Here is a 17,537-nt window from a genome sequence, read left to right on the forward strand (position 1 = left end):
CCTGCAGAGAGGCACCAATGATATGGTCAGACATAAAAGATCAGCAGAATAGTTTGCAGGCAGACAGAAGGTTTAAGTAAACTTGCACAAACTGTCCCGCAAACAACACGCATCTCGTTTCCTTCATGTGAACATTAGTTTTCATTTGAACACAGCAACTTCCTGGAAAATTTCGTACCTGTATGCTGAACATTTTAGAAAATGACGGAAATGTCTATACTAGATGGGACACATGAAAGAAAGTCACACAATAACGACATGAAAGCGATTGCAGTACTGTAGTGACAAAGATACTACTCTGGCATTCGGGAAGTGCGATGCTCATTTTGCTGTACATCCAACCTGATTTAGAAAATTCTTCATTTTCCAAAAGTCATTCATAAGAAAAACAACAGGATATCATCGACCACGTCATGGCCCGTTTCCTTCTCCTCCTCTTGCAGCTGGACCAGTACTCCATATCCAACGACCTCGATGTCAGGTTTTTGCTTTTAAATCACTTCCCCCGAGTTTTTCTGTTCTTGTTTTAAGTGACCGACAATCGCCACAATCTACTCAGAGAGTTCTCGTCCTCGCATATCGAAGAGAAAAGGTTAATATGGTATTTGCAACCTACAGGATCATCCAAGGAAAGGTCTCAGAAACAATTTCGCTTATTGAAGGTTGTAATGCCTTGATAGTACTGGGAGCAGAAAATTGGTTGAAACTGAAAGTGAACGAAATCCTAAGTTCAGATTGTAATATTTTTCGAATGACTGGTTAGACGCCAGTGGTAACAGCGTATTTATTGCAGAAAAGAATTCGATCATATCTAGCGATGTGATCACTGATCCCGAATGTGAATTAATCTGGGTGAAGTTAAGTGACAAAGGTCGATCAAAATGGTAATCGGGATTTTTATAGATCGCCTGGGATAGAAACTGTAGTGGTAGAGCGTCTCAGAGAGAATTTGCAAAACGTCTTTAGCAATTTTCCTGATCATGCCGTTGCAATAGAGGGTGACTTCAACTTACCAGCTATAGACTAGGTCAGTAATGCAGTCGAAACTGGTCTCAGAGACACAGACTCATGTGATATTATTCCGAATGTCTTGTCCGAAAACTACTTCGAGCAGATAATTAGAGAACTAGCTCGTGAAGGTAACGTCTCAGACCTCCTCGCAACAAAAAGACCAGTACCTATCGAATCAGTAATGTAGAGTAATGTATCCGTGATCATAAGGCTGTAATAGCAACTATGGCTACAGGTCTTACAAGGAATGTTAAGAAAAGTAGGAAAATTTTTTTGTTCAACAAGAGTGCCAGGGTACAAACGGCACAATCCATTCAAAAGCATCGGTTAATATACCTTAGACAAATATGTTCGGACAAGTCTTGATGGGTGGGAAAGACCAATCGTGGTTTAATAGCCGTGTTAGAAAACTGCTACGTAATCAAAGAGAATTTCATCATAGATTCAAGAGAAGTCAAAACCTATCTGATAAACAAAAGCTCAAAAAAGAGAAAAATCACATAAGGAGAACACTGAGAGATGCGTTCAATGACTTTCAAAGTAAAATTTTGCCAACCGATCCAAGCAAAAACCCTAAGCGGTTCAAAAACGTCTCTCTCTTCACATACTCAGTGAACATACTGCATGGAAACGGAAGATAACAGAGAGAACGCCGAAATGCTGAAATCCGTCCTCGCAAAATGTTTCACTGTGGAAGATTGTAAATCGGTCCCTCCTTTGAGTTACCGTACGTAAGTCGAAATGACAAATATTGAGGCAGCCGATGGCGAAATATAAAAGCAACTACAATTGCATAGCAGCAGAAATGCATCAGGACCAGATGAGAGAGGAACTTGCTCCCTTTCTAGCAGCAGTTTATTGCAGGTCGCTGGAGCAACGAAGGGTACCTAACGACTGGAAAAAAGAGCACGTCATTCCCAGTTTTCAAGAAAGATCGTAAAACAGATGCACATAATTATAGGCCTATATGGTTGACGTCAGTACTGACCATGTTTTATGCTCAAGAATTATGACGTTTTTAAAGAACTAAACCTCCTCTATTGTAATCAAGATGAATTCCGCAAATAGAGATCTTGCTAAACTCAGCTCTCTCGGTTCCTGCATGAGATCCACAGCGCTGTAGACAACGGCCTTCAGGTTGATACTGTGTTCCTTGACTGCAGGAAGGCATTTAAAACCGTCCCGCACTGTTGTTTACCGGGAAAAATACGAACTTACGGAGTACTGGACCACATTTACGACAGCGTTGAAGACTTCCGTCCGGACGGAACTCTAAACGTTGCGCTTAACGGAACAAAATCGAAACTACCTTTGCAGGTAGTTGCCACAGTACCCCAAAGAAGAGTAGTAGGACCATTACTGTTTATCATGTATAGGAATGATCTAGCAGAAAGTGTCGGAAGCTCTTTAAGACCGTTTGCGGAAGACGCGGCTATCTATGAGAAAGCAGCAACGCCAGAAGACAGTAACGATTTGCAGAATTGCCTGCAGACTGTTGATGAATGGTGCAGGCTCTGGCAGTTGGCCCTGGACGTAAGTAAATGTAACATATTGCGTACGCATATGGAAAGAAATTCATTACTTTACAACTACACAATTTACGTTAATGATAGAAGCAGAGGAATTGAATTAAAATTTGCGCTTGCTTGTTCGGCAGAAATGCTAACTGTGGTGTCAAAGCCAGACACCACACTTGCTAGGTGGTAGCTTTAAATCGGCCGCGGTCCATTAGTACATGTCGGACCCGCGTGTCGCCACTGTCAGTGATCGCAGACCGAGCGCCACCACACGGCAGGCCTCGAGAGACTTACTAGCACTCGCCCCAGTTGTACGGACGACGTAGCTAGCGATGCACACTGACGAAGCCTCGCTCATTTGCAGAGCAAATAGTTAGAATAGCCTTCAGCTAAGGCAATGGCTACGACCCAGCTAGGCGCCATTAGCCTTACATAGCTTGTATCTAAAGAGTCTCACTTGTCTCGTCAAGAGCGATGTACCACACGGATGGATTAAAGTTAAGTATTCCAGAAGCTACGTACTTTTCTTTATAGCATTCATTACGTATCCTGTTACAGACCGATCTCTAGCCTGCGTGAGTTAACGCGTGCCTTTTGGCTTCCTCGCATTGTGTCTAGGCTGTCTTGCCTAGACACAACATATTTGGCGACGAGTCAAAAAAGGGTCTTGTTCTTTCTGCTTGGTTCAAATGGCTCTGAGCACTATGGGACTTAACATCCATGGTCATCAGTCCCCTAGAACTTAGAACTACTTAAACCTAACTAACCTAAGGACAGCACACAACACCCAGCCATCACGAGGCAGAGAAAATCCCTGACCCCGCCGGGAATCGAACCCGGGAACCCGGGCGTGGGAAGCGAGAACGCTACCGCACGACTACGAGATGCGGGCTTTTCTACTTGCTTACATTTACTTGTGTCATGGCTTCGCCAGATGTACTGTCCCAATTTTATCGCTTGCAGAATCAGCAGACGCAGGCGTTATTGGATGCCCTTCGACAGCTCGTCCAGGGTCAACGTGCACTGCAAAACGATGCAGCCGCCGCCGCCTCATCGCTACCGCAGCCACAGCACGCAGTTGCACCCCCATTCCGTAATTTTCACGCGGACGTGAAAACATGGACGGAGTGGTCACGCCAATTTGGATTTCATCTCGCTGCCTACAGAATTCAAGGACTCAGTTAATGTAGTTGCAAAACGGTATACGTTATTTCGTACAAAACGTACGGCCGGTCAAACTAATTGGGAGTGGGTTGCAACATTGCAAGGCCTTACTAGGAATTGTGCTTTTGAGTGTGAATGTGGACTCCCTTATTCAGATACAATGGTACGTGATGCAATTGCACAGAACGTTTCCGATGTTCGTATACGGGAACAGATTTTGACACCAGTTAATCCCTCCCTTCAACAAGTGATAGACATATTAGATAGGCAAGACACAGTTGACTTTGCACAGGAATCATTTGAAACTTCCCCAGCCATGTGTCACATTAACCGGCCCGCCGAGCGCGCTGCACGGAATGATAAACAGCCCTCGCGCTCGTCCGCGCAGCTGCCGCCTAGCTCTCCACGTGTGCCGCGTAAGCGAGCAAATGCAGTGAAATCATGCCCGCGGTGTGCGACTAGACATTCGCGTGAACATTGCCCGTCACGCCAAGCTATTTGCTTTTACTGTAATAAGAAAGGACATGTTGAAAGTGTTTGCCAGAAAAAGCTCCGATCGGGCGCTCACGACCATTCCAGGCCCTTTGCTTCGCGCCGGAATCGAACCATGGACAATCAGGCTCGTGTACCTTCGCCCATGGACATTCATGTAGTTAATTCCACTCCGTCCAGTGCCACTTTCTCTAACAGTGACTGTATTCGTCCCACAAAACGTGTGCGTCGACGTCGACGGAAATCCCGTCCGGTCGCAAGTGCTTCTGTACCTGTATCGGTTCGAACTGCACGAGACAGTCGCTCTTGTCGTCGGCAGGACAATAAACTTTTTGTAGACTTGGACTTTGAAGGCAAAGTGATCCCATTCCAGCTCGATACCGGAGCTGCAGTTTCCTTGATCAATCACGACACGTACAAACAACTGGGCAAACCTCCGTTGCATGCCGCAAATGTTAAGCTAACTACATATTCAGCACGGAATATCACTGTGTTAGGACAGTGCAGCCTTATTGCAACATACAAGGGACAAACAAAACTTGTGTCATTTTACGTTCTTCGTTCTTCTACTGCAGTGAACTTGTTTGGTTTAGATTTATTTCAGTTGTTTAACTTGTCAATAGTCAATCAGGTCCTATCAGTGAATCAGACTGTGCCTTCCGCCCAGTGTTTCTCGCCTATGTGAAGAATTTGCAGACATTTTTGCACCGGGCCTTGGTTGCGCTAAGAACTATGAAGCACATTTGGAACTGAAAGTAAACGCGCAACCGAAATTTCTCAGAGCGCGCAATGTTCCCCACGCATTGTGTGATGAGGTCGCAAGCACATTAAACGAATTAGAATCACAAGGTGTCATTGAACGTGTGCAAGCTTCTCTCTGGGCCTCACCCTTAGTAATTTTGCCGAAACCTTCCGGAAAACTGAGACTTTGTGTGGACTTCAAAGCTACAGTGAATCCACAACTAGTGATTGCCACTTATCCTTTACCCCGCCCAGAAGATCTTTTTGATAAACTGTGCCCGGGTAAATATTTTTCAAAGTTGGACCTCGCAGATGCGTACTTGCAAATACCAGTGGACGAGAAATCTCAGCGCGTCTTGGTGGTTAACACGCATCTTGGGTTGTATCGCTTCAAAAGACTGCCATTCGGGTGTCCATCCGCCCCTGCATTGTTTCAGCAATATTTACAAACTGTTTGTGCGTCGGTCCCTACTGCTGCGAACTATCTGGACGATATTGTGATCTCCGGAAAGACAGCAGACGAACATTTAGCAAATCTTTGAACATTATTTCAGGTTTTGCGACAAACTGGTCTTCGCTTGCGGAAGGACAAATGTGTGTTTTTTGCTCGTGACTTACCATATCTGGGACATGTAATTAATGCCCAAGGCATACATCCGAGTCCAGAGCACCACCGTGCCATACAAGACTTGCCTTCGCCGCAGAATTTGAAGCAGCTACAGAGTGTGCTGGGAAAACTTATCATAACTTTGTTCCCCATGCCTCTTCCATTTCAGCTCCGCTTCATCGCTTACGCCGTAAAGGTGTTCCGTTCGTCTGGACGACGGAATGCGAACGCGCCTTTCGCCAGTTGAAATCAGCGTTGCTTTCTAATACTTGCCTTACGCCATTCGATCCCCAGAAACCCCTTTTGTTGATGGTAGATGCATCGGATTTCGGGATCGGTGCTGTGCTTGCGCACAAAGATGGATCGCATGATCGCCCTGTTGCCTTTGCGTCCAAATTGCTCTCGTCTGCGCAAAGAACTTATTCCCAGATAGAGAAAGAAGCTTTGGCTCTCGTCTTTGGTGTTACAAAGTTTCATGATTTCTTGTATGGTCGTCACTTTACCGTCATCACAGACCACAAACCTTTGACATCGCTTTTTCATCCGCATAAGCCGGTACCTCCGCGTACAGCGCAGAAATTCATTCGCTGGTCACTTTTCCTCTCGCAGTACCGCTACGATATCTTGTATCGGTCCACTGCTAAGCACGGCAACGCCGATGCGTTGTCCCGTTTGCCTGTTGCTGAGGATAGAGCATTCGATTCTTCCGAACTTGCTTGCATGTTCATTGATGCGGAAACCTATGACGTGGTCGAATCGTTTCCGATTGATTTTCGTCGTGTAGCTACAGCCACAGCTGCTGACCCTGTCCTTGCTACCGTTTTGCGTTTTGTTGCTACGCAATGGCCTTTGTCAAAGTCACGGATCGAGGATCCGTTGGTTCGCAGATTTTTTTGCTCGTAAGGAGAGACTTTTTGTACGATGTGGTGTTTTGTTGTTGCGTTCTGATAATGATCAGTCCAGAGTCGTTGTCCCACGTTCGTTACAGTCATCTGTCTTACGGCTTCTCCACCAAGGACATTGGGGTATAGTGAGAACGAAACAACTTGCTCGTCAGCACTGTACTTGGTTCGGCATCGATACTGCGATTACGAATATGTGCTCTTCTTGCATGGCGTGTGCCGAACAACAATCCGCACCGCCGCAGAAATTCTTTGCATGGCCACAAGCCACTTCCCCTTGGCAACGCTTGCACATCGATTTTGCTGGTCCATTCTGGAATGCTCGATGGTTGGTTGTGGTGGATTCCTTCAGTAATTTTCCTTTTGTTGTCCGGATGTCTTCCACGACGTCTTCTGCCACCATCCAAGAGTTGTCTGCTATTTTTTGCATTGAAGGTCTTCCACAGCCTATTGTTTCAGACAATGGCCCACAATTCATATCCGCAGAATTTCAGTCATTCTGCATGGCCAATGGTATTCAACATCTGACATCCGCGCCGTTTTCGCCTCAGTCAAACGGTGCCGCTGAAAGATTGGTCTGGACTTTCAAGTCACAGATGTTGAAGTTGAAAGAGTCGCATTCTCGGAGGACGCATTGTTGCTCTTTTTGTCTTCGTATCGCTCTCAGCCCCGAGATGGTCGCTCGCCGGCTGAGTTGCTCCACGGTCGTCCTCATCGAACCTTGATGTCTTTGCTGCATCCGCCGCATCAGGTTCCTGTGCAGCGGCAGCCACCTGCTTTTGCTCCAGGCGACGTTGTATTCTATCGCAACTTTCGCGGTTCACGGCGTTGGCTCGCAGGGCGCATTCTTCGCTGCCTCGGCCGCGCGATGTATTTGGTTGTGGGGGCCTCTGGTGAGGTGCGTCGGCATCTCAATCAGCTGCGCATCTGTCGTCGCACGGGTTCTGCCGCTCCCCGTCTGCTTTCAGCGACGGTGCCGTCCGGTCAGCGCCCTGGGGACCCATCTACTGACTCGCCTCATCCCCAGGTGTTACCGACGCTGCCTTCCATTTTGCCCCATGGCGACGCGCCGCCGCCGCCTGTTCTCCCGCCGGCGCCGCCCGCAGTGGACGCGTCGCTGCAACCGCCTGGCGCCTCCCTGGGTCACGCTCCGCCGATCGCTTCCCGTGACCAGCCGTCCTCCGCCATGGAACTCTTGCCCGCTCCGGACCACATGGCGTCTTCGCGCATCGGGTACCCCGACGCAATGGAGGTCGACCCTTCGGCCCCTCCTGTCTCTCTACGGGCGCATACACCGCATGTTGACGTGCACCCTGGACTAGGTTTTCAGGCGTTTCCTAGCTCCCCTCGGACCGAATGGCCGGGTGCGGGTGGCACAGCCTCGCCTGTTGTTAGGCTCCCCACCTCTCGCATACGTCAACATGGGGTCCTCCCCACGGCGGGCGGAAGCCTTATTACACGACCGTTCGCCGATTTGCGGGGGAAGAATGTGGTGTCACAGCCAGACACCACACTTGCTAGGTGGTAGCTTTAAATCGGCCGCGGTCCATTAGTACATGTCGGACCCGCGTGTCGCCACTGTCAGTGATCGCAGACCGAGCGCCACCACACGGCAGGTCTCGAGAGACTTACTAGCACTCGCCCCAGTTGTACGGACGACGTAGCTAGCGATGCACACTGACGAAGCCTCGCTCATTTGCAGAGCAAATAGTTAAAATAGCCTTCAGCTAAGGCAATGGCTACGACCCAGCAAGGCGCCATTAGCCTTACATAGCTTGTATCTAAAGAGTCTCACTTGTCTCGTCAAGAGCGATGTACCACACAGATGGATTAAAGTTAAGTATTCCAGAAGCTACGTACTTTTCTTTATAGCGTTCATTACGTATCCTGTTACAGACCGATCTCTAGCCTGTGTGAGTTAACGCGTGCCTTTCCGCTTCCTCGCATTGTGTCTAGGCTGTCTTGCCTAGACACAACACTAACCATTACACCACCGCAGTACGATGGTTAACATTGCTGCACGAACTACCTAAGATCTTAAAGATCTTAGAATTAAATGTTTCTCTGAGATATTTAGATCTCTTTTTACTATCTACGATAATGATCGAAGCAGACGAAATGAGTTAAAATTTGTACCGCTGCTAGGACTCGAACACAGGTCCTCTTGTTTCCTAGACAGAATTGCTAACCATTACTCCAGCGCAGTCTAACAGCTAATTTTTCTATACGAACTATCTAATCAAGAAGACCCGGGTTCGAGTCGCGGCCACAGCACAATTTTTAATTCATTTCGTCTGCTTCGATCATCATCGTAGATACTAAAAAGAGACTTAAATGTCTCAGGGAAACATTTAATTATAAGATCTATAAGATCACCGATGGTACAATGCTGAGGTCCTTCCCAATATCAGAGAGCACTGGCAGTAGTGACAATATGTAAGGGAAAAGTGAATTGAAGTTTGTGTTGGGGGGAGGGCAGTCAGCTTAGTTAGTTCGTGCAGCAATGTGAGCCAACGTACTGCGGTGATGTAATGGTTAGCACTTCTGCCCAACAAGCAAGAAGACCCGTGTTCGAGTCCTAGCCACTGCACAAATTTTAATTCATTTCGTCTGCTTTGGTCATTATCGTAGACAATAAAAAGAGATTAAAATGTCTCAGGGAAACATTTAGTTAACTGCACTATTGATTACAAATTGTTGGAAACAATATCCATCGTAAAATACCTAGGACTAACTATCCAAGTGGGACGATTACATAAAAGGCAGCAGTAGAAAAGCAGATTCCACGCTGAAATTCCAAGAAAGAATCTCAAGAAACTGTAACTCATCCACAAAGGACGTGGCTTAAAACGCGCATTCAACCGATTTTTGAGTGTTGTTCATTAATCTGTGATCTTTATCAGATAGCACTGATAGAAGAGATAGAGAAGATACAACGGCATCGTTTAGCCGGCCTGGGGTGTTACGGAGATGCTCAACAAACTCCAGTGGCAGACGCTACAAGAGAGGCGTTGTGAATCACGGAGACGTTTACTATTGAAATTTCGAGAGAGCACTTTCCTGGACGAGTCGGACAACATATCACTTCCTCCCACATACACCTCACGGAATGACCACGACGAGAAAATGGGAGAAATTACAGTTAATACAAAAGCTTACCGAGAATAATTCATCCCATCCACCATTCGCGAGTGGAATAGGGAAGGGGGGAACAGTAAGTGGTACGAGAAGTTTCCTCCGTTACACACCGTCAGGTGGCTTGCAGAATACGATGTAAGTGTAGATATACAGGGTGTTACAAAAAGGTACGGCCAAACTTTCAGGAAACATTCCTCACACACAAAGAAAAAAAATATGTTATGTGGATATGTGTCCGGAAACGCTTACTTCCATGTTAGAGCTCATTTTATTACTTCTCTTCAAATCACATTAATCATGGGATGGAAACACATAGCAACAGAACGTACCAGCGTGACTTCAAACACTTTGTTACAGGAAATGTTCAAAATGTCCTCCGTTAGCGAGGACACATGCATCCACCCTCCGTCACATGGAATTCCTGATGCTCTGATGCAGCCCTGGAGAATGGAGTATTGTATCACAGCCGTCCACAATACGAGCACGAGGAGTCTCTACATTTGGTACCGGGGTTGCGTAGACAAGAACTTTCAAATGCCCCCATAAATGAAAGTCAAGAGGGTTGAGGTCAGGGGAGCGTGGAGGCCATGGAATTGGTCCGCCTGTACCAATCCATCGGTCACCGAATCTGTTGTTGAGAAGCATACCAACATTTCGACTGAAATGTGCAGGAACTTCATCGTGCATGAACCACACGTTGTGTCGTTCTTGTAAAGGCACATGTTCTAACAGCACAGGTAGAGTATCCCGTATGAAATCATGATAACGTGCTCCATTGAGCGAAACTAAAATGAGCGCTAACATGGAAATTAAGTGTTTCCAGACACATGTCCACATAACACCTTTTCTTTATTTGTGTGTGAGGAATGTTTCCTGAAAGTTTGGCCGTACCTTTTTGTAACACTCTGTATAAGGGGCGATCAAAACGTTTCCGTTCAAAGACCGTGCGGTCCAGAATCGGTATGCGAATCAGGCAAAATCGCCGTCAGCATTGAGGCTATCATGATACCGACGCACCAGATTGAAGATACCCAAGTAATAAAATCGAATGTGGTGCTGCGTGAAGAAATCTGTAATAGCCTGTTTCACATCCTCAACCGACGGAAATCATCCACCCTTCAAGCTCCTGTTTAAGGATCCGAAGGCGTGACAGTCGCATGGGAAGAGATCAGAGCTATAGGGTGTTGCTCGAATGTCTCCACTTGCCCATAATGGATGAGGATGGCCTCCCAGATAGATAGGCGTCTCGTGGCGAACCGCGATCAGCACGGAACTTGGCGCACCATTCCACAACGGTGGTTTTCCACAGACATGCTGCCTCTCACACATTTTTCATTCTGCGAAGGATGTCTACCGGTGTTTTCCCTCTGGCAGCCAAGAAAAGAATAATAGCACATTGTTCCTGATTGCATGCCTTTGGTAATAATGTCGCCTTAGTTCGCTTTCCCACATTTACCACTTGCGCGTCAGAAAGACATGAATGCCACACTAATTCCATGCCTACATGTCAGTGCTAACGTACTCGCATTTGAATCGCGCTATTTTACTTATACGCTGAAGCAACATACTGAAAAGGGATCTTTCTATCGCCCCTTGTATGTGTAGACTTAAGCTGTGCAGCGCACTCATAGCTGTCTGTGTTCACGAGAAATAAGTTCTCTGATGGCGGAAAATAACTATTTGCTCACCAATTTCCTCTGGGTTTACGACGACGAAGACGTCTTCAGAGGGCATATCTGCAATGCTGATCTCCCTTTGCTCCTGCATCCAGGTGGTCGTTGTCAGTGTGGAGACGTCCATGTCATCTCGGGTCATCAACATGATGGGCACCCACCACAGCTGCTTGTCCTTGTTCGGTGCATCGTGGGGCCTCTCCCGTAAAAACATATGCTGTAACACAACGTGCACCATTTATGTACTTAATTGTGTAGCCCATTCAAAGAATGAAGGCAGATGTACAACATAGATTTAGTAAACTAACAGGGTCAGCTGACCATGGTGTCTCGTGAAACCTACTGAAGCTGGACCCGGAGTACAGTTTTAAGGAATAGAGAAGTGATATTAGTAATAACACAAATTGCCCGAGACTGACAATAAAAGCATTCTGGAAGTGACAGAGAGCACGCATAAAAACGTATATGCGACAAGCAATAGTGAACTATTATCACTGACCATACGGACGTTTACCCGTCGTCAGTGGACAAGCTAACTCCAAATTCGGAATTTTAAATTTTTGGTATATGTATCATTTAGAGCTGTCTTTCTGGCGTTGATAATTATATACCAGGACTTCACATATTTCCGAAAGTGTTTCGTGTCAATAAGGAAAAGATTCCAGGACGTTACGATTCGTGGACTTTGAATTTATTGACGAGTTTCATTGCATCTTCAGACTTAGAATATTTTGGGTTGTTGATAGAGTAAGGAATTTTTCGTTTATTTCGACAGAGAATGATTCTGCGACAATAAAAGAAAATTTTGTGTGACAACTGCGAGTATTTCAGAGGATAAAAGCCATTCGATATTTCTTGGCGAGCATCAGTAATGTTTAGACGAAACTTTCAGTTGTGGAGCTTTGTCGCTTCTGTGACTGTGTATGCAGCTACCTGAGGCTTTATCACAACATTCCTCAAAGTTCCTGAATATTCATGTGATATTTGCAGAGACGGTTATTGTCTTTGTAGATATTTCGCTTAATGTACCAATGTTACGAAAAAATCATCAAGGTATAACAAGAGTACTGATGTTTTTTTATCACACAAATATATGACAAATAAAAGGCAATATAACATCGAATTTGACACATAAACACAAATGAAGGCAGAGGGACACACTGAGACAAGTGAGACATTTAGTAAATTTTCTAGTCAAAAAAGTTTGAAAGCAGACTCAGTTCCGACACAGTGAAACGTAAGGCTATGAGATAGAAATTTGCGTGAAAGTCCAATGAAAATGTTTTTGTGTGTACCACCAACTCATAGAGATTTCCAGAACAGCACAGATGTAACAAATTGTCGCAGAATGTCATAACTGAAATTAATGGCTTGATAAACTACAAAACATATGCACCAATACTTGTCTTCAAAATAGAAACAAGGGCTTTCACCAAAACCGCATGCAAGAAACTTTTTCAGAATGTAAATGGAAATGATCGTAAGGCGTCAGTGGCCGGGAGTTCCCAGGCGGGAAGTTCGGCCGCCAAGTGCAGGGCTTATTGAGTGCTACGTCACATTGGGCGACTTGCGCGTCGACAATGGGGATGAAATGATGATGAGGACAGCACAGTACCCAGTCCCTGAGGGGAAAAAAATCTCCATCCCCAGCCGGGAATAGAACCCTGGCCCCCGTGCGTGGCACTCCAATGCGCTGACTATTCAGTTAATGGGGCGGACTTTTTAAGTATAATTAACCTTAACCTGCCACGGCAATTATTTCTCTTGCGAGATTTACAATTTATGTGGTGTTTGCACAGAAAGGAGTAACGCTCATGGGTTTACTAAATTAACTACCACAGTGATTCCAGCGAAGGGTCTGAAATCATAATATAATTCATTGTAACGCACTAAAACATATCGCGAAATTTTTACTCTAGGAGTTTTTTTCCGAACCATTAGAAGGCAGTCAACCTGGTATCTATGCCTACTTGTAAACAATTTCAGTTGGCTTCGTGAAGTAAACGTCGCTTTCCTTGGAGGTAAATGATCGGTATGGTATAGCAGAATATCATGTCATGGGAACAGTTATGACAAGTGTATCACTGGACACCAACAACTGTGTTAATCTCCATCAGTGTTAGAGAGCAACCCATTACAAATGAGGATGGACACGTGGTAGCAGCACCGTGGCTGTCTATCCCCAATAGCGCAACGTTGTGCGGCCTATCTTCAAGAGAAGATATCTTGGCACTTAAATGGGCGATGCAGCCCAGTACGTTCTGTGCTGACGTCATTGCGATGCACTGCAGGTGTGTATTGGCCATGGCGATCTGCCAGCTGTCTTATTTTAAAATCTGCAAACACCGCCCTTGGAGTAGCGAACCGGTTATTAACAAACTATTAATGTTGCGACCCGAGGCCAGTGTTCTTGGTCCTTATAAGTGCAGCCAGCTCCATCGATATGACACAACGAACTTTTTGTCCGAGGACAAAGCTAAGAAGAGGATGTTCCAACTAAATCAGACTACATGAAACGTCGGATAAAGTTTAGTTTCGAAGTCCAAGTAATATGGAACGGACATGGTGTGAAAGATTTTGATAGTGCAACACAGTTAAAGGCCAATATTCTGCTCTCACTAGTTGATAGGTAACGTACGACTGCAGGAGGTTCAGATACCGCAACAACGGTGATTCGTAATGGGGCAGATAAGTGTCGCGGTGTGTAACGACAATATCACATAAACTCTTTGAACTCAAACCTTATAAAGAGTTAAACTACTAACCTTCAGTATCTACTATCAGTAAACAGGATTTGAACTGTTTACGAAATAGGCATGTGGTAGTACTGAATCGTTTCAGTCGGAATAGTTTCATAATCCGCGTCTTTATTATGCATCTTGCATACTTGTCGTTCTGGTTTTCGTGATACATGTTGCTCATTTCGAGTTACTAGTGTCATCTGGTGAACAGATTTGTTTGTCTGTAAATATCCTTTGCTGTTCAACCCTACGTTTAATCATGAGTGGTGGATGTGAGTGTTTCTACAATTCAAATGTTTTGTCAGGCACTCACAGCGTGGATGGTCTAAAATATTGACAACTTAACTTGGTGGGTAGTTTAGCAGAGCCAAAGATAAACACTATGTTCATATTTTGTCTTGCCGTAATCGGAGTCAACGTAACTCTCTCCACAACACTGCGACTTGATAGTGGTACCGTTTTGGTTAAAGCCACGTTCGACACTCTTGCCACTAGCTGGGTACTTCTCGTGAACTGGTTCGTTCCAGTCTGGATTCAGGTAGTGAAGTATTTCACCTTAACTTGTAGAAGCGAACAGTCTGCTCTGTGTGGATATTAGTTTGACACGATGGGCGCTATGCCATTCCGTATTATGGTCATTTTAATTATTTTTATGTGGGAGAGCAGTTGGATAGTCTCGGCTTTGTGTGAATTGACCATCATACCGCGTATTCGGAGTCAGGCGCCTTCAGCATTCTGACCTCGTTTCTCGTTAAATCTGTTTGCTTAGTAATACCAGTGTTGCGTGGGAAATTTTTCATGAAGTTAAGACGTTATCAAATGATCATCCTTTGTGCTTAGCGTCGTGACACATGTCTACCATGTCACTATATACTCAGATCTAGTAGTTTATGCATAGTGCTTACATGGTTTCTTGTAGTCCATGAAATTCTGTTTCGAACAAACCCCAACAGTCGTCGACAATTGTTGCCATTAAGCCTTCCTTAGATTTTTAATAAAATGTTTCAAATTACTTCCACTTCCAATAACAGCGGTTACGTACCATTACTTTTGTTATCTGCTCGTTTTAATTGTCAGCGGGAGTAAAATAAGTCGTTTCTCACTTTCCCTTATCGTGCGAACGTGTGTGAATTATGTGATCTTTGTGGTGACTGTGTTTGAAAGCTTAGTCTCTCCGAAGCGAGTCTGAATCCAACCTACGCTCCGTGTATCCTTGTAGGTCAGTGATAGTAATATTCTAAGGGACCTCCAAGCAAAAGTCCTCGGTAATAATGTGTTCATATATGTAATTTGGATTTCTGTGCGATAAAAGTGTTGTAAGGGTCTGTTGGTGAGGATCCCACGTGTTTGATTTGTTTCTACAAATAAAAGGTCACCGTTCATTATAAAAGGTTTCAATGTAACTTCCTGGCAGATTGAAACTGCATGCCAGACCGAGACTCGACCTTTGCCTTTCGCGGACAAGTGCTGTACCAACTGAGTCATGCGAGCACGACCCATGTCCCTTCCTCACAACTGTACTTCCACCAATACCTCGTCTGCTACTTTCCAAACTTCACAGAAGCTCTCCTGCGAACCTTGCAGAACTAGCACTCCTGAAACAAAGATATTGCGGAGACATGGCTTACCCACAACCTGGAGGAATCACTGTGTTCCGGTAACTGATTTTCTATCACCTGATCTTCTATTGTCCTACAATGTTCTTAGTCACAAGCGAGAATTATGCATACTACGTGAGAATTAGGGCTAACCTAAAAGTGAGAAACCGTTCGCAAGCATGGTTGTTGCTTAATCCATTGTGCTATTTGACTAATTAGTTTCACGTGTTGTTGGGCCATATCCGTTGCCTGTTCAATCTCTGATCCAAGCATGCTCACCGACGAACGTAGCGCAACTGGAAATTCACGTAATTATCTATATTGAAGTGGGTATTAGATCCGCTATTCGCTTTGCCGCTGCATTGCTAGACAAGCAAAGAGAAAACGTGACATTATTAAACCGAAGGACGTCTTTCAGCACCAGACACATATTCCATCACTGTTAGAATCATTGTGAGTTGTAGGCATATGAGTGTGTTACATTCCTTAAAAGCAGCACCTCAACTGAACATCTTGTTTGGGAAACATTAGCGGTTGTACGGGAGAGTGGAATAGGATATTTTCTGCTCGGCGTCTCAGTCTAGTGACCGTTATTAAGATCACATGGAGGTATGCGGAGTAGAGACATCTATAAGTAACTTCAAGCATTATCTTTTGGTTTTGTTGTTCCGCGCCATGAGGTTGGGTTTTGTGCAGCATTTGTATATATAGAAATAATCAGCAACTAGTTGAATAAAATTAATTTCTTAACCGCTTTCGGGCACTTAGTGCCCTTCTTCAAAGGGTTATACTGTACGTAGCGCATTATATGCGACTGTCAACAATAAAACCAATACAACAAAACACCGTGGTCATATGCTTCATAGTGCCCGTACAAAAAATGGTGTAAAAAAGCACTTCATGTTAAATTTGTTTCCTTAATAATGCCTGTGTTGTGTAGGAAACACGCAGGGAACGTCCGCCTCGGCTACACAAATAAGTCGGAGGTGACGGAGAATTGCATCATCGAAGAATACCGATCATCTTCTTTATACCATTTGTGTAAAGGCGCTATAAACCACATGACCACGGAATTCTGCTGTATGCATGTTATTGTTGACATTCGCAAATAATGTGATAGGTATAACCTTCTGGAGAAGGGCACTAAGTGCCCTAAACCGATTAAGAAATTAAATTTCTTTTTGGCAACTAGTTGCTGATTATAGAACGAGGAATACCACCTTATGCAAGACACCTTTATTCCCTTTTGTTTCACCCAGACATGTTTCAGCACTTTTTGTGCTGTCTTCAGTGGCTCATTTTTTATTTTCTAACTGTAAAATTGTTGTTAGATATTAACATTTAGCGAAACTTTTGGTACATGATATTTACAATTGTGAATGAATAATTGTTGTAAAATATTGTACATCATTTGTTCATAGCTTACAGTTGAGATATGTATTAACGACCTGACGCACTGTGTGATGTTTATAACATTATGTCAAAGTTTTAATTGGCAAAAGGGTGGATGTATGCATTAGTTTACATACCTTACGTGATGCATAAACTAAGCATACATCCACCTTTTGTCAGTTAAGGTATAAATAGAACTTTGACATAATGTTATAAACAACACACAGTACATCAGGTCGTTAATACATATCTCAACTGTAAGCTATGAACAAATGATGTACAATATTTTACAACAATTATTGATTCACAATTGTAAATATCATATACCAAAAGTTTCGCTACATGTTAATATCTAACCACAATTTTACAGTTAGAAAATAAAAAATGACCCACTGAAGATAGCACAAAAAGTGCTGAAACATTTCTGGGTGAAACAAAACAGAAGAAAGGTATCTTTCATAAGGCGGAATTCCTCGTCCTATTTTCGTAGCAAGCACGGACATAAGAAGAAGAACTGCAACACCACAAGATGATTAGTTGCTGATTATTTCGATGTATATA

At 44.5% G+C, this 17,537-nt stretch overlaps 1 protein-coding gene across 1 annotated transcript in view; it reads right to left on the reverse strand.

Annotated features, from left to right (window-relative positions):
- The window catches only part of LOC124789873 (aminopeptidase N-like), a 244,663-nt gene that overhangs the window by 96,170 nt on the left and 130,956 nt on the right, over positions 1 to 17,537 (reverse strand). Inside the window, exon 11 of the mRNA XM_047257391.1 lies at positions 11,261 to 11,462. Coding sequence (XP_047113347.1) covers positions 11,261 to 11,462 — 202 coding nt within the window. The remainder of the gene's footprint in view (positions 1 to 11,260; positions 11,463 to 17,537) is intronic.

This window comes from Schistocerca piceifrons, chromosome 1 (assembly GCF_021461385.2).
Source record: "Schistocerca piceifrons isolate TAMUIC-IGC-003096 chromosome 1, iqSchPice1.1, whole genome shotgun sequence".
NCBI classification, from domain to species: domain Eukaryota; kingdom Metazoa; phylum Arthropoda; class Insecta; order Orthoptera; family Acrididae; genus Schistocerca; species Schistocerca piceifrons.